This window comes from Cyprinodon tularosa, unplaced genomic scaffold, assembly GCF_016077235.1.
Source record: "Cyprinodon tularosa strain WSP-4 unplaced genomic scaffold, ASM1607723v1 ctg210, whole genome shotgun sequence".
In the NCBI taxonomy this organism is placed as follows: Eukaryota; Metazoa; Chordata; class Actinopteri; order Cyprinodontiformes; family Cyprinodontidae; genus Cyprinodon; species Cyprinodon tularosa.
Window position 1 is genome coordinate 225,812 of NW_024038779.1, and position 22,812 is coordinate 248,623.

The 22,812-nt window shown below is 37.1% G+C and overlaps 2 protein-coding genes across 11 annotated transcripts in view; both read left to right on the forward strand.

Annotated features, from left to right (window-relative positions):
• The window catches only part of LOC119783783 (deleted in malignant brain tumors 1 protein-like), a 63,585-nt gene extending 50,645 nt beyond the window's left edge, over nt 1-12,940 (forward strand). For 2 of the 3 annotated variants that reach the window (XM_038285459.1, XM_038285460.1), the window contains 9 exons: nt 1,767-1,847; nt 2,463-2,528; nt 3,705-3,785; nt 6,851-6,912; nt 8,682-8,784; nt 8,868-8,897; nt 8,988-9,129; nt 9,239-9,444; nt 12,858-12,940. In XM_038285459.1, coding sequence (XP_038141387.1) covers nt 1,767-1,847; nt 2,463-2,528; nt 3,705-3,785; nt 6,851-6,912; nt 8,682-8,784; nt 8,868-8,897; nt 8,988-9,129; nt 9,239-9,344 — 671 coding nt within the window. In that variant the 3' untranslated portion in view covers nt 9,345-9,444; nt 12,858-12,940. The remainder of the gene's footprint in view (nt 1-1,766; nt 1,848-2,462; nt 2,529-3,704; nt 3,786-6,850; nt 6,913-8,681; nt 8,785-8,867; nt 8,898-8,987; nt 9,130-9,238; nt 9,445-12,857) is intronic. The other variant, XM_038285461.1, reaches the window with a different exon arrangement.
• Nucleotides 1-22,812, forward strand: part of LOC119783782 (deleted in malignant brain tumors 1 protein-like) — a 143,752-nt gene that overhangs the window by 100,407 nt on the left and 20,533 nt on the right. For 7 of the 8 annotated variants that reach the window (XM_038285450.1, XM_038285451.1, XM_038285454.1 and 4 more), the window contains 6 exons: nt 19,394-19,492; nt 19,587-19,622; nt 21,270-21,411; nt 21,502-21,686; nt 21,765-21,863; nt 22,535-22,597. In XM_038285450.1, coding sequence (XP_038141378.1) covers nt 19,394-19,492; nt 19,587-19,622; nt 21,270-21,411; nt 21,502-21,686; nt 21,765-21,863; nt 22,535-22,597 — 624 coding nt within the window. The remainder of the gene's footprint in view (nt 1-19,393; nt 19,493-19,586; nt 19,623-21,269; nt 21,412-21,501; nt 21,687-21,764; nt 21,864-22,534; nt 22,598-22,812) is intronic. The other variant, XM_038285458.1, reaches the window with a different exon arrangement.

Sequence of the window (22,812 nt, forward strand, 5' to 3'; positions counted from 1 at the left end):
TTAATAATGAAATTAATTTAAAAAAATGTCTTAGAAAATTTTCATTAAGGAGAATCACAACACTTTCTAGGACCAAAAGGGATTAGGACTGTAATAACCAATGTGATTAGCCATAACTATAGAAATTATCATCAGCCAATGTGGTGGAGCTCCACAGGAGTGAGGTGGAGCGGCTGTTGGTGTGGTGCAAGGAGAACAATCTGCTCCTTAACAACTCAAAGACAAAAGAACTTATAATAGATTACAGGAGGAAAAAAACGGACATCACACCACTAACCATTGGGGGGAAATGTGTGGAGAGGGTAGCTGACTTCCGTTTCCTGGGGGTCCACATTGAACAGGGCTTCACATGGAACATCAACACCTTGGAGCTGACAAAAAAGGTCCAGCAAAGACTACTTCCTGAGGGTTCTCGGGAAGAACAACATCAAGGAGAAACTGCTGGTGTCCTTCTACAAGTGCTTCATAGAGAGCATACTGACTTACTGCATCTGTGTATGGTATAACAGCAGCACTGCAGCTCAACGGAAAGCTCTCCAAAGGGTTGTGAAGACAGCCCAAAAAATCATTGGCTGCCCTCTCCCCTCACTGGAGGACTTGCACAGCGACCGCTGTCTAAAAAAGGCACAACACATCACAAAGGACACTTCTGATCCCGGACATTCTCTGTTCACACTGTTGCCTTCAGGCAGATGATACAGAGCAATCAAACCAAGAACCAACCGCCTTAGAGACAGTTTTTACCCGACAGCAATAACAAAACTAAATGCAACCAAAAATAACCATTAATCATCATGGATGATGTGTGTGAGATTGTACTATTCTTATTAGTGTTTTTATCAGCTATTGTTATTTATTTCTTATATTATGTGTAAATGGTGGTGACAGTGATTTCTGTTTTTGTTTTTGAGCATATGCACTGATCGATCGATGGCACTTTTTTTTTTTTCGTTGTTCTTTGTGACAATGACAACAATAAAAATTTGATTTGATTTAAAGTAAATAATTAACTAGATTATTTCTAAACATGACGTCTGCTGAGAGAGCATCGCATTCTAACTGTATTTTAGTATCTATACATACCTGTATAAATGGGACCAAAATGGAACTGCAATAATTAAGCATTGGATTCAGTTTTTTTATTGGTTTTATTATTTACCATCCATCCATCCATCCATCCATCCATCCATCCATCCATCCATCCATCCATCCATCCATCCATCCATCCATCCATCCATCCATCCATCCATCCATCCATCCATCCATCCATCCATCCATCCATCTCAGGCTTCACTGGAGGGATGAAGTCATACCTCACTCATCTGAGGTTAGAATGAATGATCCACCAATAAGGGCCAAAACAAACAAAGGGCCTTATAATTTTTGCTTTAAACTGTTTTGGGCGAATATCTAGCTTCAGCGATTTGAAAAGGAATCAAAGTTTTGTAGTTATAATATTTGTCTGTTGAAGAAATCTATGTAAAATGAAAACTATTTGTTCAGAACTAATATGTTGAGTTAGGCCAATTTATAAAATTATAAATTTAAATTCAACGGCATTAGGAAAGTAGTGGTTGATTTTTTTTTTCAGTCAGTGAAGACATGAACTGTGATCCTGCTGTTAGTGAGGCTACAGGTCAAAGCGTGAATCAGCGCCTCTATCTCCCTGTTATTACAGCTTGGTGGTTACAGCTCAACAAGAGATTCTGCATAACTGGAGTAAATGTCTGTGAAATGTAACTCTGTCATCCCTACTTGTGTTTCAGCTTATTCTGATTTCACCAATGAACAAACAGAAACCATCCAAACCTGGAGCCAAACCTATCCAGAAATGACAACAACAGCAGGTTTGAAAAATAATCTTTCTTATTCTCACCACATCACAGAAGAACACAGATCCATCCATCCATCCATCCATCCATCCATCCATCCATCCATCCATCCATCCATCCATCCATCCATCCATCCATCCATCCATCCATCCATCCATCCATCCATCCATCCATCCATCCATCCATCCATCCATACCTCACTCATCTGAGGTTAGACTGAATGATCTTACAGTGAGATTAGCCGGGACAAAGGGCCTTCTCATATTTGCTTCAAAGTTTCTGGGGCAAATATTAAGCTTGAGCAATTTCAAAAGGAATCTAAGTTTTATAATTATAATATTTGTCTGTTGAATAAAAGTATGAAAAAGGAAAAGTTCAATACTAATGTGATGAGTAAAGCCCATTTATAAAATTCTAATTTTAAATTCAACACCATTATAAAAGTAGCAGTTCATTTTTTTCCAATCATGAAAACTGGAACTCTGATCCTGCTGTTAGTGAGGCTACATGTCAGAGTGTGAATCAGTGCCTGTATCTCCCAGCTTGGTGGTTACAGCTCAAAAAGAGATTCTGCATAACTGGAGTAAAAGTCTGTAAAATGTAAATCTGTGATCCCTACTTGTGTTTCAGCTTATTCTGATTTCACCAGTGAACAACCAGAAACCAGCCATTATCCAGAAATGACAACAACAGCAGGTTTGAAAAATTATCTTTCTTATTCTCATCACACCACAGAAGAACACAGATACGTCTGATTCTGCAATTAAAATCAAATAGGCTGATCCTAGCAATGAAAGAGATCAGTCAAGTTCAATCCAAAAACCAAAAAAAAAGTTGTCTTGAAAATATTCATTTTTGAGAATCACAACACATTCTAGGGCCAGAAGTGATTAGGACTTTAATAAATAATGGGATTAACGATAACTATTGAAAAAATAATTAGCTAAGTTGTAATTAAATGAAATAATTAACTGGCTTATTTCAAAACCTGACATCTGCTAAAAGAGTATCCCATTCTGAAGGGCAAATAAGCCAAAATTGTACAAATAATATAAACATTTTTAATCTAGAATCTTAAATCTTGTCTAAAAATTGTCAGTCCAAGAATCTTCAAGTGGCATGGTTAACCTAAAAAAAACCCCAGCAACCTCCTATTTAATATGGACTTTATTAATGAAACTGCAATAATGTAAGCATTGGATTTAGTTTTTTTTCCATCATTCTGTTTTTTAATATCCATCCATCCATCCATCCATCCATCCATCCATCCATCCATCCATCCATCCATCCATCCATCCATCCATCCATCCATCCATCCATCCATCCATCCATCCATCCATCCATCCATCCATCCATCCATCCATCCATCCATCCATCCATCCATCCATCCATCCATCCATCCATCCAAGGATGGATCAACTCTAACCTCACCTGAGCTTAGAGATCATGTTCCAACAATATGGAAGAGTCTGGGCTTTCTTATATTTACTTAAAACATTTTTGGGAAAATATTTAGCTTCAGCAATTTGAAAAGGAATCAAAGTTTTGTAGTTATAATATTTGTCTGTTGAAGAAAATTATGTAAAAGAAAAACTATTTCTTTTGAACTAATATGTTGAGTTAAACCCATATATAAAATTCTCATTTTAAATTCAACGCCATTAGAAAAGTAGCTGTTCATTTTTTTCCAATCATGAAAACTGGAACTCTGATCCTGCTGTTAGTGAGGCTACATGTCAGAGTGTGAATCAGTGCCTGTATCTCCCTGTTATTACAGCTTAAAGCTTGGTGGTTACAACTGAAAAAGAGATTCTGCATAACTGGAGTAAATGTCTATGAAATGTAACTCTGTCATCCCTACTTGTGTTTCAGCTTATTCTGATTTCACCAGTGAACAACCAGAAACCTTCCAAACCTGGAGCCAAACCTATCCAGAAATGACAACAACAGCAGGTTTGAAGAATTATCTCTGTTTTATTCCCGCCCTAACCACAGAAGAGCACAGATACTGTACATTCTGATTCTGCAAATAAATTCTAAGAACTTGATCCTTGCAGATCAGTCAAGTTAAGTTTAATAATCAAATGAATAAAAAGTTGTCGTTAACTACTTCATTTTGGAAAATCACAACACATTCTAAGGTCAGGAGGGATTAAGGCTGTAAAAACTAGTGGGATTAACCATAACCATTGAAATAATGATCAGCTAATGTCATCATTAAATTAAATTATTAACTAGATTATTTCAAAACATGACACTTGCTCAAAGAGCATCCCATTCTGAGTGATAAATAAGCCAAAATGGTACAAAGAATAGAAAATTTTATTCCAGGATCTAAAATCTTGTCTAAAAATTGTCTGTTCAAGAATATTCAAGTGGCATAGTTTTAGCTTCACCTGGTTAACAAAAAAATAAATTCTTTTCTTAACCTTTTGCTATCTAATTGTTTGTCATTAATAGTAGTCAACAAAGCAAAATAATTGTTATATCTACACATACCTGTATAAATGGAACTTTATTAATGAAACTGCAATAATTTAAGCATTGGATTTTTTTTTTTTTTATAGATTGTTTTCTTGTTTACTATTCTTCCATCCATCCATCCATCCATCCATCCATCCATCCATCCATCCATCCATCCATCCATCCATCCATCAATCCATCCATCCATCCATCCATCCCTCCATCCATCCATCCATCCATCCATCCATCCATCCATCCATCCATCCATCCATCCATCAATCCATCCATCCATCCATCCATCCTTCCATCCATCCATCCATCCATCCATCCATCCATCCATTCAAAATTATAAACATTTTCAACATTTAAAAATAAATAAATAAATAAAAAAATAACAAACATTTTCATCTAGGCTTAAAAAACTTCTGTAAATATGGTCTATCCAAGAATCTTCAAGTGGTAAAGACCTACAGTATTAAATACCATTTGCTCTCTGATTGTTAAGCCATTAAAAGCAGTTCAAATCAATTCAATTCATTTTATTTATATAGCGCCAATTCACAACACAAGTCATCTCATAGCACTTTACAGTTCAACCAGATCATACAGTCAAATTGATTCAGTTTTAGATCTAAGGAACACCAGTTGATTGCATTTACTCATTGACTCAAATGCAATCTGTCACACTTAAAGCAGTCAACAAAGAAATATATGTACGGTAAGTGTAAGTATCTTTATGTTACTATTTTGTTATTTACCATCCATCCATCCATCCATCCATCCATCCATCCATCCATCCATCCATCCATCCATCCATCCATCCATCCATCCATCCATCCATCCATCCATCCATCCATCCATCCATCCATCCATCCATCCATCCATCCATCCATCCATCCATCAAAGGTCTTACTTGTCCTATCTGAGGTTAAACTAAATCATCCAACAACAAGAAATAGCCTGGACAAAGGGCCTTCTCATATTGCTTGAAGCATTCTGGGATAAATATCTAGCTTGAGCAATTTCAAAAGGAATTAAAGTTATGTAGTGATAATAATTGTCTCTTGAAGGACTGAAAAACTTTTTAATTCTAATGTGTTTGGTTAAGCCCATTTATAAAAATTCTCAATTTTAAATTAACGCCTTTAGGAAGAAGCACATTCAGTTTGTTTAAGTCAGTGAAGACATGAACTATGATCCTGCTGTTAGTGAGGTTAGAGGTCAAAGTGTGAATCAGTGCCTGTATCTCCCTGTTATTACAGCTTGGTGGATACAGCTCAAAAAGAGATGTTGCATAACTGGAGTAAATGACTGTGAAATGTAACTCTGTGATCCCTACTTGTGTTTCAGCTTATCCTGTCAGTATCAATCAGTTTGATCCTAATAGTGAAGCACTTCAGTCAAGTTCAGTTTAACAATCAAATGAATAAAAAGTTGTCTATCAAAACATTAATTGTGGAGAATCACAACACATTCTAGGAGCAGAATGGATTGGGGCTGTAATAACTAATGGGATTAACCATAACTATTGAAATTATCATCAGCTAATGTGGTGATTAAATTAAATCATTAACTGCATTATTTCAAAACATGACACTTCCTGAAAGAACATCCATTTTGGAGTGGTAAATAACTTAAACTTTACCAAAAATGTAAGCATTTTATTCTATCTGGGATTAAAAATGTTTTGCATATATCGTGTATTCATTAATCTTCATGCGTCATATGCTTATCTTTCATTTAAAAAAACGCTCCTATTAAACACCATTTGCTATCTGATTGTTAAGCCGTTAATAGTTGTCGAAAAAAAGCAACATAATTGTGTGTATCTATACATACCTGTATAGATGGGACTATATTAATGAATCTGCAATAATATTAGCATTGAAACCATCCATCCATCCATCCATCCATCCATCCATCCATCCATCCATCCATCCATCCATCCATCCATCCATCCATCCATCCATCCATCCATCCATCCATCCAAGGATGGATCAACTCTAACCTCAGCCATCTGAGCTTAGAGATCATGTTCCAACAATATGGAAGAGTCTGGGCATAGGGCTTTCTTATATTTACTTAAATCCATCAAAGGTCTTACTTGTCCCATCTCAGGTTACACTAAATCATCCAACAATAAGAAATAGCCTGGACAAAGGGTCTTTTGATATTTGCTTGAAACATTCTGGGGCAAATATCTAGCTTGAGCTATTTGAAAAGGAATCTAAATTTTGTAGTTGTAATATTTGTCTTTTAAAGAAAGAAATATAAAAGGCTAACTATTTTTTCTAGAACTAATGTGTTGAGTTAAGCCAATTTATTCAATTCTACATTTAAAATCAACACCATTAGGAAAGTTGCAGTTAATTTTATGCAGTCAGTGAAGACATGAACTATGATCCTGCTGTTAGTGAGGCTACAGGTCAAAATGTGAATCAGTGCCTGTATCTCCCTGTTATTACAGCTTGGTGGTTACAACTCAAAAAGAGATGCTGCATAACTGGAGTAAATGACTGTGAAATGTAACTCTGTGATCCCTACTTGTGTTTCAGCTTATCCTGATAACACCAGTGAACAACCAGGAACCAGCCATTATCCAGAAATAACAACAACAGGTTTGACAATTATCTCTGTTTTATTCGCACCACACCAGAGAAGAACTGATACAGTCTGTTTCTACAATTAAATTCAAACCTTTTGATTCTAGTAATGAAACAGTTCCGTTAAATTCAGTTTAATAATCAAATAAATACAAAGTTGTCTTTGAAATATTCATTATGAAGAATAACAACACATTCTAGGCCCATAAGTGCTTAGGGCTGAAATAACTAATGGAATTAACCATAAATATTGAAATTGTCATCAGCTAAAGCGGTAACTAAATTAAATCATGAACCAGATTATTTCAAAACATGACACTTCCTGAAATAAAATCCCATACTAAGTGGTAAATAAGACAAGACTGTACTAAAAACTTTCATTTAGGCTTAAAAAACATCTGTAAATATTGTCTTTCCCAGAATCTTCAAGTGGCATAGTTTTACCTTCACCTGGTTAACTTTTGTAGAAAAAAAAATAAAAACTCCTACTAAACACTATTTGCTATTTGATAATTAAGCCATTAATAGTAGTCAACAAAGTAAACTAATTGTAAGTATATATAGATACCGGTCTACATTGGACCAAATAATGGAACTGCAATAATTAAGCATTGGATTTAGTCTTTTTAATTGTTTTATTATGTACCATCCATCCATTTATCCATCCATCCATGAACTCACTGGATAACATAAAAGCCAAACACAACCCGACATTGTTTATATATTTTATTTTTGGATTTGTTTAAATCTTATTTAAGGCTGCTCAGCAAGAAGGTCCCAGGTTCGATTCTCGTGATGATCTTTCATCATGGAGTTTGCATTTTCTCCCTGAGATGCATAGGCTCTCTCAGGGTATTCCGGCTTCCTCCAACAGTCCAAAAACATGACTGGTCGGTTGATTGGCTTCTGTAAATTCTCTTGCCCATAGACCGCTGGAGGTAGGCACCAGCCCCCTTCGCTACCCCACTTGGGATCAGCGTGACAGAAAATGAATGAATGGAAGAAATTTATTTGACATCCATTAATCACATTAAATAGTTTCCATCTGAAAAGGCTTTTATGCTTATTATAAACAAATACTTGGAAAAATAATGCTACAGATGTATTGCTTAATTAATTGTTAAAAATATAAAGATGATCTGAAAGGGTCAGGAGGGCATATAGCAACAGTTTTATTCACAAAACTTAGGTTCAATCATTTGTCTGTTCATTGGTGACGGAAAGGTATTTCCCCATGATCCACCATCGCTGGTACTGTTCTTAAGGTTTAAGTTACACTCGTGCCCCAAACATCAAACCTAGACAGGGGCAAGTCGGACAGAAATCTAACCGGCGTGCACCCCCCAAAGACCAATCACCGATCGGATTTGTGCAGGTCTAGCTCATCTTGAATGCACCTAATGTCCCAATAAGAATAAGTAAAATTAGGTACAATGAAGGGATTAAAACTGTATTTGTTGGTCATATCATCTGGTTATAATATTATGACCTTGTATATTTATGAACAAACAACAGAGTGGGAAAAGAATTATTGATTTAGATCTCTTGTCTTTTTTTACTACACCAAAACACTACCAAAGAACATTGTTCTTTGTAGTGGTAACCTGATAAAACCAAATAAAAAAATACCTAAAACATAAACATTTAATACATTTAATTCTATATGAAACGTTCAAAAACACAGCCAAGTTAGCCGTATATCACACTAGATGTGTACATATTTGGAGCAGAAATTAATGATTAAATGATCAATTTCTCCTTTTCTTAAACCCTTTCATTGGTCACAGCTCAACAATCATGCCGATATAACTGTGGTAATCACATGGGAAGCTGCTCCTGCCAAAGCTCCTGCCAGTACAATGGGAACTGCTGTCATGACTACAATTGTGAGCATCACATCTTGATCTAGCTTAAGACATCCCCGTTGTTTTGACCAAGTAACTCTGAAAACGTATTTGTTTTTCAACAGCCTACTGTTCAGTTGAAACCACAACCTCAGGTAGGTTTTTTATTTTTCCAGTGGATGTAAAATAAAGAAACATGATATGATCAATTTATCCACCACTAAAATATTGACCTCTTTCATCAGGGTCATGTGGAGGCTCCCTGTCTGGCTCTGGCACTTTTACAAGCCCCAAGCATCCCGGCCACTATAGCGACAACTCCTACTGTGTGTGGCAGATCAGAGCTGCATACAACCAAAGGGTCTTCCTGGAATTTTCTTACCTGGAGTAAGCAAAAACTGCCACATCAACATAAAAGCTATACAAAATATTCACATTTATTTGATGTTTTTGTTTTCCCCTCAGAGTATTTTAACATTACTATTTTGCCAAACAGGTTGGAGAACTGTTGCAGCTGTGACTATATTGCACTCTATGACGGGCCGACTGTTTATTCACCATACTTGGGGAGAGTGTGCAACAACAGTGTGAGCCCTTTCTAGTCCACCTCCAACTACATGACTGTGCTCTTCCGGACAGACAGCTCTATGGTCGGCCGAGGATTCAGGGCTGAGTTTATAAGCTCTCTGAAACCCGGCTCAGGTACAGTTGGGATTTAGTGCCCATTCACCCTTGAATTTTAAATTTTATTCTAGGCAAATGTGGCTAGTGTGGATTTACATATTATTTTCTTATAAACATAAACCACACCAAATAATTCTTGCTCACAAGGGGTGAGGGGATTGTATCCAACCAATCAGATCAAATGGAGAATATCTACACAGATCAGTAGTTTCTACAATTCTCAGTTTAACTTCAACTGGGCCATTCTAACACATGTAAAAGCATTTATCTAAACCAGTGGTTTTAAATGCTTGTCCTTGAGAATCTGTTTCTGTAACCTTTGATGAATCCCTGCTTCAACCCACCTGACTCAAACATTAGAATACAAGCAGAGCTCTGTAAAGCTTGATTGAATATTAGTGAAGCTTGCAAAACATCCAAAAGGTCTAGGAAACCATGGGATCTGAGTTTGAGACCACTTGCACTCATTTAAACCTTTCCATTGTAGCTATGGTGGTTTTAGATTCATTCTGCAACAGATTTTCTTCAAGGATTAAGAAGGACCCTCAGTCTCCCTTTCAGTCTCATTTGATTAGAACACCTTTCACATATTTACTGTATGTTATATTCAATGTCACCATAGGAACACCATAATATGTTATGCAATAACTTTATTTATATTATTTAGTCTACTATGAACACACACCCAGCTGGCTATGTGTTAGGACAACAAATTAAAGGGTGTATCGAGCTCAAATCATGGTCAAACAGAGGACTCTATTTGTGTTTATACCCTTAGTTAAGTAAAATTTGTTTTGAAATCATTCAAAACTTTGTTTTGGAATTTGAACAGACAAACACATTCAGAAACATGGCCAAACAGGGCCCTGTACTTGGACAGACAGATATTCAAATTATTCAAAATCACCCAGGAGTACTTTTCCACACTGTAGTGAATCAGTAAACAGAGGAACAAGTCCTCCCCTTTTTCCAAACAGTCTGTTTTGATGGATAAAATTGTAACTTGGAGGTGCAGTCTCCAAAAAAAACGGCATCTCATCATTCTTGTCTAGCCATGTCTCTGTTAGAAACAACAATCAAGGTTTTACTGGTTATTAAATTGATCAAAAATAATTTTCCTGACATAGATCTTATTCTTATTAAAGCCAGTTTGAGAAATTAGACTTCGGCTACTGGTGCATCCATCCTTTTAGCCTACTGTCACGATTGGTTGTGGTTTGTTGACCCAAAAGCAAAGGCAGGGAGGTAGAGGTGAATTTCTAGTGGATTTAATGAGTTAACTGAATGCAGAAGCAGGTTATCCGAAATCCAAATATGAAAAACAAAGTCCAAACAAACAGGAAACCAGGAATTAAAAAATCCAAAAAAGTAGTGATGTTATGAGATGAGCCGAGGCTTCGAGGCATGTGTCGAGTAATGGAGGGGACGTTTCCTCGAAGCGCGTGTCGAGGCGTGATTCATTTAGAGGAGGGGCCAAAATTGATGACGTCCGAGGCCTCACTACCGTGATACCACGTGACCGCTTCGGTAAGTGGTTCGGGAAGCACAAGAATTTTGACAGGCATCTAAACAGCCATAGTGTTCAGTGAAGGTGTGGGAGTTTGGAGGAGAGATGCTCTCAGCTGGATAAAGTTTGGATAGATTCTAAGAATCTACCAATCTAGTTGCTTAAAGCTAATTTGGTTAGAATAAACAATGTAATGATCAAAATTTGAGCAAACCACCGAACAAAGCCAGTGTTAACACGTCAGTGTTAAGAAGTATTTTGTCCCATTTCATACTATCTACATGAGTGGCGTCGACTGTAAGGGACAGGTTCTCACTCTAGAGGTTGATGGTTCAAGATCTGTCTTTGACTTTTGAAAGTTGTGATTAAACTTAATTATTTTGGCTAATGAGACTAATATGCATTGTTTTGCCCGAGTAAAAATATAGAGTGGGAAAATTAGGTCGGTTTAGTCAAAAGATTGGCTGAACACAACTTCCAACCTGATTAAAACCAAAAAACGTGAAAAATCTATCATGTTTGAATAAAAATGACTAACACCTTTCATTTTGTTCATCATTGCCCAATTTGCACAAACACTTTCTCTGTCTGCTTGAGTTTATTTCACTAAAATGGCAGAAAAACTGTGCACCTTAAATGATTGTTCTAAGAAATTTTACACTTAAAAAAAACTTACAAAAGATTTTATTATACACACCAACCATTAACAATTTCAAGGGAACTTAAAGGGGGGAAAAAAGAAAAACAACTGCAAAAAAAATCACAGATTTTATTACGAACTGTGGTTCTGCCCTTCACCAGTAGGTGGTGACATGTTCACATGAAGCCTCATGAACTGTGGGGATCGTTAAAGCAATTTGGCAGAACGGTTCAATGCCTCATGAGGCTTCATCTCACCATCCCTACAAAAAAGAAAACAAATTCCAGACTAACAGGAAACAAGGAGTCCAAAAATCAAAACAAGAAAACAAGTCAAAACAAACCAGAAACCATGGAGACATCAGGAGGATAACAATCACAAGGAGGAATGCTCAGAGACGGAGATGGAGGTAGTATGATGAGGAACCAGCTATGAAGAACTGCACACAGAGAGTATTTATGGGAGACTGAAACAAAGGGAGAGCTAACGAGCAGATTGGGAGCAGGTGTGAGCAGAGCAGAAACAAGAAAGGAGCAAGGGAAAAAAAGGAGAACTAAAGAGGGCAGCAGAGGGCAACAAATAAAAACCTGAGAACTGAAAATAACCAGAAAACAAAACAAAATAAGAATTAAACCACAAAACTAGAAAACATGGAACAAGGTAAAACAGAATACACAAAAGAAAACATAACAGAAACAAGACTATAACACCTACATAAAGAAACGTTTTTTAAGAAGGTGACACGTATCGTGTTTATGTTATGTTACTGGCACATCAAGGCTCATTTTTTATTTTCCAAACTGCAGTGATTCAAAGATTTTTGCAGAAAGATTTCTTTTGATAAAATATTGTTATTTTATTCTAATTAGAGCAGTTTGAATTAGAAACTTACACAAAAATACTTTCAAATAATGTAAATGGATATTTTTTGGCCTATGACTTTATTAGACTTGAAAGTTTTGGCCTATACAGGAAAAGGTTTGGACACCTTTGATCTATCACAACTAATCTCAGCACATAGAATTTGTGAGTGTAACGATGCACAACTATTAAAAGAAAAACTATAAGGAAGGGATACTCTTTAAAGCACTTTAGACTCCAATATTTCAGGGGTTTAATAAATAAACTATTAATCTATTAATCCATTGTTTATGGAATGACCCCCCATTATAATTTTTGGAAAATGTCGTATCTGCTAGGACCTGTGCTACAGCACATGTAAAAGTAGTAGTCAGTGTACTTAATATGAAATCGGACTAAATATTGAACCTAATCCTCTTTCAGGTAGTGTTGACTGCTCCTCAGACAACATGAGCATTGTCATCAATAGAGCTTACCTGAACTCTCTGGGATATGACGGCCACAATGATCCGTACTGCAGGCCACAGATTTCCAGTGACAACGTGGTTTTTAATTTTCCCCTCAATACTTGTGGAAACATTAAACAGGTAAACTCAGATTAATAACAGCATAAATAATATCTGGACATTTCTGACTGTTAGACTTTGAAATTGTGTAACTTTCAAGATCTGAATTATTGATTCCTAAATTCCTTCCTTATCAACAGTTTGTCAATGGCCGAATTATGTACTCCAACTTCCTCCGTGCATGGCCCTCCACCCATGGAGAGATCACACGTCAGTCTTACCTTAAGATGAATGTCTCCTGTCTGATGGAGTCAGATTCTGTGTCCCAGATTTATTTTGTTGTGGAACATGGGGGGAACAGCAGCATCATTGGTTCAGGTCGATTCAATACAACAATGGCTTTCTACACATCCAGCAGCTTCTATTATCAGGTATGTTTGGGTGGTGCAGAAATGCATGAGAAACATTTCTGTTGGAAATGCTACGTTAATATTTTACATTTTTCTTACATTCAGGTGACTCACTTCCCATATCTAGTAGATCTCAACCAGGACTTGTATGTTCAAGTGAACTTGAGAAGGCCTGACAGTAGCCTTGTTCTCTTCCTGGACACCTGTGTGGCCTCCCCATCACCTTTCGACTTTGAGAGTAGACCATATTATTTAGTTCGAGATGGGTAAGCCCAGAAAAAATAACACACAGTAATATTTTTGTGCTCGTTTTAATTTGTCAAAAATTATTTTCAATGACACTCTCTCAGGTGCACTTCTGATGAAACCTACCGGCCAATCACTTCCGGCTCCCAGTACAGAGCCCGTTTTTCATTCAGGGCCTTCCAGTTCCTGCGAGGAACAGATTCTGTGTACCTCCAGTGCAAAGTTGTGATCTGCCCTGCTTCAGATTTCAATTCCCGTTGCCGTCGTGGATGCAGTAGACGTGTAGCCAGGGAGTTGGAGTCTGAGCATGAGAGCCAAACTCTGGTTGTGGGTCCTATCCAGCTCAAAGGTCAGTGTTTATTTGAATATCTGTCAAACACTGCTCTAAATATGACTGGAAGCATTGTTGATTTGAAGAAACGATTAATGTAAAGTGTTTTTATTTTTTGGCAGACCCTGAGAAAGAGAGGGAAGGGCCTGAAAAGCAGAATGAGGCTTAACTTAATGCTGCAGAAACCTTCTCCAATCATCTTTCAATTAATTTAAACAAGATGCTAAATCCTACTCTCTTTTACTTTTCTCTCTGTCTCATTACCTGATTAAAGCATTATCAAAACACAGTCTGTGTCTGAATTCCCCACTATGTTGCACCCAGCTAAAGTTAATATATTTAAAAAAAATAGAATAAAAGCCATACTATCACCACATCTTTTACCATTTTTGTGTGTTATGTTAGCTACAGGAAGAGTTCCAAGGAAGAAACCTAGGGTTGATCTAAATACCTTAAATTATAGCTCCCACCTCCTGTTCCTATACACATGGACAAAATAGTTTACCCATTTACTCACATACTGATAATGGCAATACATTGTACCCACAGTTGCCCTGGGGCTCACTGTCAGAAGCAAGGCTGCCGTACACTGGCACCAGCAGGCCCTCTGACCACCATCAGTGGACAATGCAAGTGAAGTGCCTTGCCCAAGCATACGACACTCAAAGCTGAACCCTTAGATTTCGGGGCAAACTCCTACACCTGACATCACTGTCGCCATACGCCACTGTTGCCTTAGGAGACAGAATCGGTGATAAAAACATCTAAAAAACTAAAAAATGAAAATCAGTCTTGATTATATTGTTATTTCTTAGATGTAGAAACGACTAGACATGATTGAAGTTTCCTGGATGTTGGAAGAAGAAGCCTCTAAAGCTAAAAGAATATTAGTCAATATTAAGTTCAAATAAGTTCATTTAGTAGTTAAAAACATGTATGCTGGAATTTTGAGCAAGACAACTAACCGCTTAACTGAACGCTTCAAATTCTGGTAGTTGTAGCTGGTTACCAGCTCTGTCTCTTCATGGAAGCCACCCATCTTGCTCGCCTTTCTGGGTCTTTAGGGAAGCAATAAAATGAGATGCTGTCCTTCCTTCCTTTTTGGCTGGTACACCCGTATGCTGCAAGAGGTTACCATGATTTTGTTGGTGTTTTCAAGGTAATATGGAGAAATATTGCAATAGCTGCTGTATATGAGCAGTTTGTTCTGCAATGCTTCTCTCTCCTCTCACCCACCCTGTTATTGTGACCAGCAAGTCAACAGATCCATACAAACCAGTGTATTTATCAATTACATCATAATGCCAAGAAAAAAAAAGGCAAAGAAAAGAAAAGGAAAAGAAAGAACTACAGCAGGCAGCGTAGGAAAGCAGCACCCTGCTCTCCTGGATCAAACCAGCAGCAGCTTCAGAGGAGAAGGAGAAAGATGATGAGGAAAAGTCAGATCCAAAACCAGATTTATATTAAGGGACAGGAAAGAGCTGTCTTAATGCTCAATGCAGTTTTTTTTAATATTTTTTTTTACTTCTACTATTACTACTACTATAGACACAATGACACTTAAAGTCGGAGCTGGGGCTTGAACCGTCAATCCTTAATAATATGAATGATAACAAGAAAAACATAGAAAAGCTCCTAAATAGATTAAAGGAGAACTTCAAGCTCAAGGAAACATCCCTCTCAGATTGCGCCAACTGTCGTTTGAGCAAAGTGGACTTACTGTAATGGGAGATGACCAGGCAAGATAACATTGCTGAAAACAAATCATAGAAAACCCAAACTTTCTGGGAGAATGTCCTATGGACATACTGGACAAAAAATTAACTTTTTGCCAAGGCACATCAGCTCTATTTTCACAGACAGAACAATGAAGTATATCAACAAAAAACACTGTCTCTGTTGTGAAACTTGGGAGAGGCTCTATTATGTTCTGGGGCTGTTTTGTTTCATCTGGCACAGTGTTTCTTGACACGGTGTAAAATGAAATCTCAAAACTATCAAAGGATTCTAGAGATAATGGTGCTTCCCATTGTGATAATGGCTGATCTCAGTCACATGCCATAGGCCTTGCAACATCATAATGACCCAAAACACACAGCTAAAAACACCCAAGAGTGGCTAAGAGAAAAATACAGGGATATTTTTAAATACCTTTGGAATTACTGTAGATGAAACATGGTGATGGAAAAGGCACCCTTCAAGCCTAAGACAACCAGAGCAGTTTGCTCATGAGGAGTGGACCAAAATGCCTGCTGATAGGTGCAGTCACACAGCAGCCGGTAGTGCCCCAAATCTGACATTTTTGCTTATGTGCTACCTGTATCTGATCTTTTCATGACAGTCTGAACAACACAGATCCAATTTTTCCAATGGGACCCTGGCCACTTGGCTATGTGGTCCCGATTACGATACAAATCTTATCTTTTCAAATGAGACCTGTGTCTGTATGGCCAGGTTGCATTAATCTGTCCTGAATGTCATTAATACTCAACAAAGGTCCATATTCTGCACGTTACTACGCAGAAGCGGGAAGAAAAACAACAGCAATGGTGGACGATAATGTGGAGAGCAGTCTTTATTTTCAACTTAATTAAAGAATGCAAAGATGCACTCCAGCACTATCATCCATGTTTACTTCTATAAACACAGAGCATGCTTGCTTGTGATGTTATTGCATCCTCTACTGCACATGCGGGACAGTTAAGTTGTGTGGATGCTATTCAATTTCCTGTCTGAATTAGTAGCTCAGCAGGTTAAGAAACCGCAAAGTTGCTACGTAAGTCATGGGGTTTGCATCCACAGCGGTAAATTTTCCCTCATTTAGGGGAGTGTTGGCCTAGTGGTTTGAGCAGGGCGCTTGTGCTCTGACAAGGTTGCAGGCACCTGGTTTGACCCCCAAGGCCGGCACTCTGGGTATCTGAGCACACTGCTCCCCGGGGGGGCTGCACACTGGCAGCCCACTGTTCCCTAACGGGGATGGATTAAATGCAGGACTTAATTTCTCCTTTTTGAGTTTAATTTCTACACTTTTTCTTTCTTTCTATCCATAAAAACGGATTAACCAGTCCCAGTTGATGTTAGAGAGAACGCTTTAACATTAATTCAATTCAATTCAGTTTTTCCGTAAAAGTTTAAAAACAATCCACTGGACTTGGTTTCCAAGGTTTGAAGACATTTCACTTCCCCTCCATGAAGCTTTCTCAATTCAAATGACCGGATCTGCAGTGAGATTGAGCCTTTATCTGGACAAGGCCTTGTATTGCTTGGAAACATGCAAATTTAATTCAGTTTATTTATATAGTGCCAATTCAAAACTCATGTCATCTCAAGGCACTTTACAGTTCACCAGATCATATAGTCAAATTGTTTAAAGTTTTCTGCCGAGGCAGACTGGGGTTCAAGGAGACAGAAGCAGAGATACAAAAAAACAACTTTAAAAGGCGGCCCCGTCCATTAATAAGGAGCCTGGACAAAGGCCCGTTTTCTATTTGCCTGCAACATTTTGATAAATGCCTTTCCCAAAATCAGTGGTTATCAAAGCCTATTGAGACAATTGTGCACATTTTTAGGTGGTGTGCATCTTGTTACAGCTGGTATAAAACTAACACAGTATATCTGTTACGGGATTGCTTATTATAGCTGATGAGAATGAGAATTCTTCTCTAAATCAAAAAACCCTAAACTAGTTTATGTTGTCCTGACATCAGTGTGTGGTTAAACACACTGGTTATTCAGCATATATATATATATATATATATATATATATATATATATATATATATATATATATATATATATCAGCGCATAGGATACACAAACCTTGATTATATTGTGACATTCATTGAAACACAACTGAACGACTGGTTAACTGAACAGATATACCTGGATGTTTACTAATTTTCTGGAAAATGAATTATAGGTCAAAAATAAGAGGTCTGTCCCATATGAGAAAGCTAATTACTTATTTCTTGAATCAACAATCAGACAAAAAAATATAAGATTTTCTTATTATGACTTAGACTTAGACAAACTTTGTTGTCATTTTGTATACCCAAAGTGTATACAAAACAAAATATCATTTTGTACAGCTCTCATGACATTTTCATTTCTTAAAGTGCATAGTGATCAAAATGTAAACAAAAACATGGTGAAAAATAACCGCATTGATATGGTCAGTTTGATGTAGAGTCTGTGACATGATTTCGAGGTTTTGTCTTGGGAAGAAGCTGTTTTGGAATCTGCTGGACCTGCATTGAATGCTGTGAAGCCTTCCCAGAGGGCAGTAAGGAGTACAATCCATGGTGGAGGTGTGAGAGGTTAATGATAATGCTACAGGCTCTGGACATGCAGCACTGGGATGAAATGTCTTCTATGGAGGGAAGAGGAGCCCTGATGATCATCTCTGCAGTTCTCATTATTTTGTATTAATATTGTTATACTATTATAATACATGGAACACATAGGATATAAAAGAAGCAAAAGCCAATTAAAAAATCTGTTTGTTGGATATTTAGATCTAAACAAAGCTGCCTCCAAGCTGTTTTAATCTATTTGACATATTTTGTGGTAAGTCAGAAAACAGTTTTCTAACCTCACTATTTTATCCAGTTATGTATTATGTTGCAGAAATTATGACTCACTAAACTGTTGTATTGCAAGGATCATAAATCTATGTAATCCATTACAAGCATGTACCTTGGAACCCGTCCTAAAGAATCCAGTGAATAATCGCTATTTTTTATAATTAACCAGGTGTGCTTTTAATACCTTGTCAATACTAGGTAATGTTTCATTAAGGTGTTTGGTGACATCAACCTTTTTATGAGTGCTGTAATCATTGTGTTGCTGAGCATATAAGCTGCAGTGATCAGGACATGAAGCAGACTGGAAGTTGGGGAACAGTTTGACCATGAGGGCTCTCTTGTGTCTTTGCTGTGTGCTCTTTGCACAAGGAGTGCAAGGTAACATGCTCTTATTTAGAACATAAGTTTCTTCTTAGAAGATAGATTTATGCTATAAGTATCTTAATAAGTGAGCATTTTCTTCTGTAAATCATACCAATACATTTTGAGATGATTGCTCATGCTATGACTAACACTGAGTCTTTTTAAATCCTCCAGGTTGGACAACCATGTATTATACAGAAACAGGTACAAGGTTCAATATTTATTGTTGGTATTTTTTTCTATTCCATAATTCGGGCTCACAGTGTTGTTTTGATAAACCTAACCCATAAGTACTATGATGTGAATTGATGCTCTTTTATTTTCTTCCTCAGTCAGCAGTTTATCTTCCCTACAACAGTTTGGCCTCAGTTTTAAAGTGTTTCTTTCAGTTCCGTTTTTTTTTTTTTTTTTTTTTTTTTTTTTTTTTTTTTTTTATATAAATACAACTGTTTTATTCACCTGTGAAGTTGAAGCCATTACCACTCTAGGAACACTAAATTAAACGCCCTGTGTGTTCCAGCTCAACCATCATGCCGCTACAACTGTGGATACCACCTGGGAAGCTGTTCCTGCTCCAGCTCATGCCAATACAATGGAAACTGCTGTGATGACTTCTACTGTAAGTGAAACCTGAACAGATTCTTTGTTGATATTCTTCTTTAAAGCTGATGTGAAATAATAGTAACAACTCTTTTTATCTCTCTTTTATGCAGCATACTGTGATCACACCACCAACACTCCTACCCCACGTAAGACCATCTTTCCAGAGCTTTTGATATGAATTTTAATAAACTGTGGATATGACACTATCTATATTGCCATACGTAAGACAAATTACATTTTAAATTGATAAGTTGATTGAAATAATTTATATTGTTCAGATCATTACATATTACGATGACATTCTAAAAACAAAACAAAAAAATAGTTTCCTTTAAAATACCCTTTAAAACTTCTTAAACTTTGAAATTTTCCATGTTTTGTAACGTTGCAACTACCACCTCTAATATATTTTTTTTTTATTGCATGGAGTAGATCAAGACAAAGTAATGTATAATTTTGTTTAATTTTCACAAAAGGAAAATAAAACATGTGGTATACCTGTTTTCATTGTCTTTTTAGTCTATTGGACAAGGTCTTATTGTCTCTTTATCGACTAAATAAAGTCCACCTCTATTTTAATCTGATTATCAATCCAGCCTTTTGCTGAAGGCCTCAGTTATGTGTTAGATAACATTAGTGAACTACAGTATCTTGGAGGTCAGGGGACACAGAATGTAGGCCATAGATAAAGACATGTAGGAAACTGAAGCAGGATTAGCTTATAAAGAATAATAATTTACCGTTCAAACCACTAAAAGCACAATGGGTTATGGCAAAAAGCTCACTGAGACATTTTAACCCACCCAAAGTAACAGACATTAATTAGAGAATAATGCGAGAAGAAATCTGCAGAGGCTAGATCTCTGAGAGGATCTATTGAGACAATGTACATTTGTTCACTGAACAATCTTAATTTTATAGTGGCAAGAAGTAAGCCATAGCTAAAGAAGGCTACATTGCATATAATTGACAAACAGAAGACAACAAAATCCTTGAAACTGGGGTAGAGGGCCAATCTAAATATCTATCAGGATCTATAAAGAAATTGTTTGGCTAATACTTTCAGTTAGAATGACCAGACCCGAGTCCAATAAAATGTATTCTGAAGGACCTGAGAAACATTGTCTAAAGAGGGCCCCCTCTTAGTATGACTGAGCTTTGGATGTTTCAGGGAGAGGAATAGGCCAAACGTGAGCCTCTACATAGCAGTGACTTCAGTTCTATAAAATATTTTAAAAGCATGGTTATACAACAATTAAGTCAAGTTTAGTTTAGACCAACCATGTATTCTTTTAAGGCAGAAGGAAAATAAAAGTAGATAACACATGTTAATATGACCACCAGCATCCAAAGCCAACAGCTAAAAATGGGAAGTGGTTTCAAAGAAAATAGATAAAATAAAAGATATTCCTCCATATTCTACTCATAGAAACTTGAGGTGCCATTGGTAAGGTAAATAGAAAAAGAAGATTTTACTTTATAATCAATACAGATCAGTGCGGATGGACATCTAAATAATTTTTAACCACCTGTATTGAGAAAAAATTGTGGTTTAAATGGTGATGATAGATAGATAGATAGATAGATAGATAGATAGATAGATAGATAGATAGATAGATAGATAGATAGATAGATAGATAGATGGATAGATGGATAGATGGATAGATAGATAGATAGATAGATAGATAGATAGATAGATAGATAGATAGATAGATAGATAGATAGATAGATAGATAGATAGATGTTATGCAGATTTACAGACTGTTGGTTTTCATGGTCTTTGTTTTCATTAGGAAACTGTGGCGGGTACCTGTATGGCAGCAGTGGCACTTTTGAAAGCCCCAATTATCCAAACAACTACCAAAACTACCTAGACTGTACTTGGTACATTAGACCTGGCCATCAGTTTATTCGTTTGCAGATTTCCGATCTAGAGTAAGTGAATGTTCTGAATATGCAAGACGTACAACCATTAAAGCTGGACATTCTTTATTTGAATTTTCTTTTCTCCCTGTTTGGTTTCAGCACCGAGTGTTGTTGTGACCCGGTTGATGTTTACGATGGCCACAGTACCAGTAGCCGGAGGGTGTTGCAACTCTGCAGCACAAATTATGTTGTCTACCATTCCACTGGACCCTATGTAACTGTTCGCTTCAGAACTGATAGCAGTGTGACCAAACAGGGATTTCAAGCTAGCTACACAAGTGTTGGTAAGATAGTGTAGCTATGGTCCTTTGTTAAAAATTTTGCTTATTAAAAAATAATAATGCATGTCTGTCCTCTTAAAGCTGAAAGCTCCTGCCAGTATAACTGTGGTTACGAGGTTGGAAACTGCTCTTGCGACTCAGGATGTGAATACAGAGGGACCTGCTGTGCAGATTACACTGGTAAGTAGAGTCCAGGGTTGTATAGCATCCTGAGGCAAAACCAACAGCATTCGAATGAACCAACCAACTGAGGCTGTTCAAGCATGAAATCATCTTGGTCCCAATACACCCCCCAAAACACCAATAAGAAAAACACTAAAATTCACCACTCCCACCAGATCAACAACATAGGACACCTAACCTTGAAGAAAAATGCAGCAAAGGCACAGAACTACCACAGCACAAACCCAGTGGCGCCCATGCTTCTTCCATGCACCTCCGCAATATGCAAGCCAATTGGCTACAAAGCCACCAAAGAGAGGCCAGACTCCCAGTAACCACAACAACTGAACAGGTCACCCCTCTACACTAGATCTCCAAACCTCTTCTATCCCAGCAAACCAGGTGCATTAACTGGAAAAGAAAATTCAAACATATGAGGGCAAAGTGAAATGCAAGCCCCGCTCTTTCTTGAGGGATATTTAACCATACAGAAACTTATTTCCTTCATCCCAGAAAATAAATAATAAAACTGCTTTGGTTATCCATCAACTAAATGATAATAGAAAAAAAATAACAAATGTTTCCTTTACCTCCTGTTGAATAATTTTCAAACATTTTTGACTGAGTTTCTACATAACTGGAGTGAATAACTGTGACATTTAACCTTGTCATCCTTACTTCTTTTTCAGCTTACTGTAAAACCACCAGTGACCAACCAGTGACCACCTTTCCAGAACTGACCCCAACATCAGGTCTGACAGATTCGCTTTTCTCTGGTTAACCAGAGTTTTTTTTTAAAGTCACAACTTTGTAGAGGATCTGGGAGGCCTATGTATAAAAAAGAAGGGTCTGTTTTATTCGCACCACACCACAGGAGAACATAGTCAATTAAATACAGATTGATCTACCCATGAAACAATACACTCAAGGTCCGATTATTATTCAAATGGTTAAAAAGTTATAACAT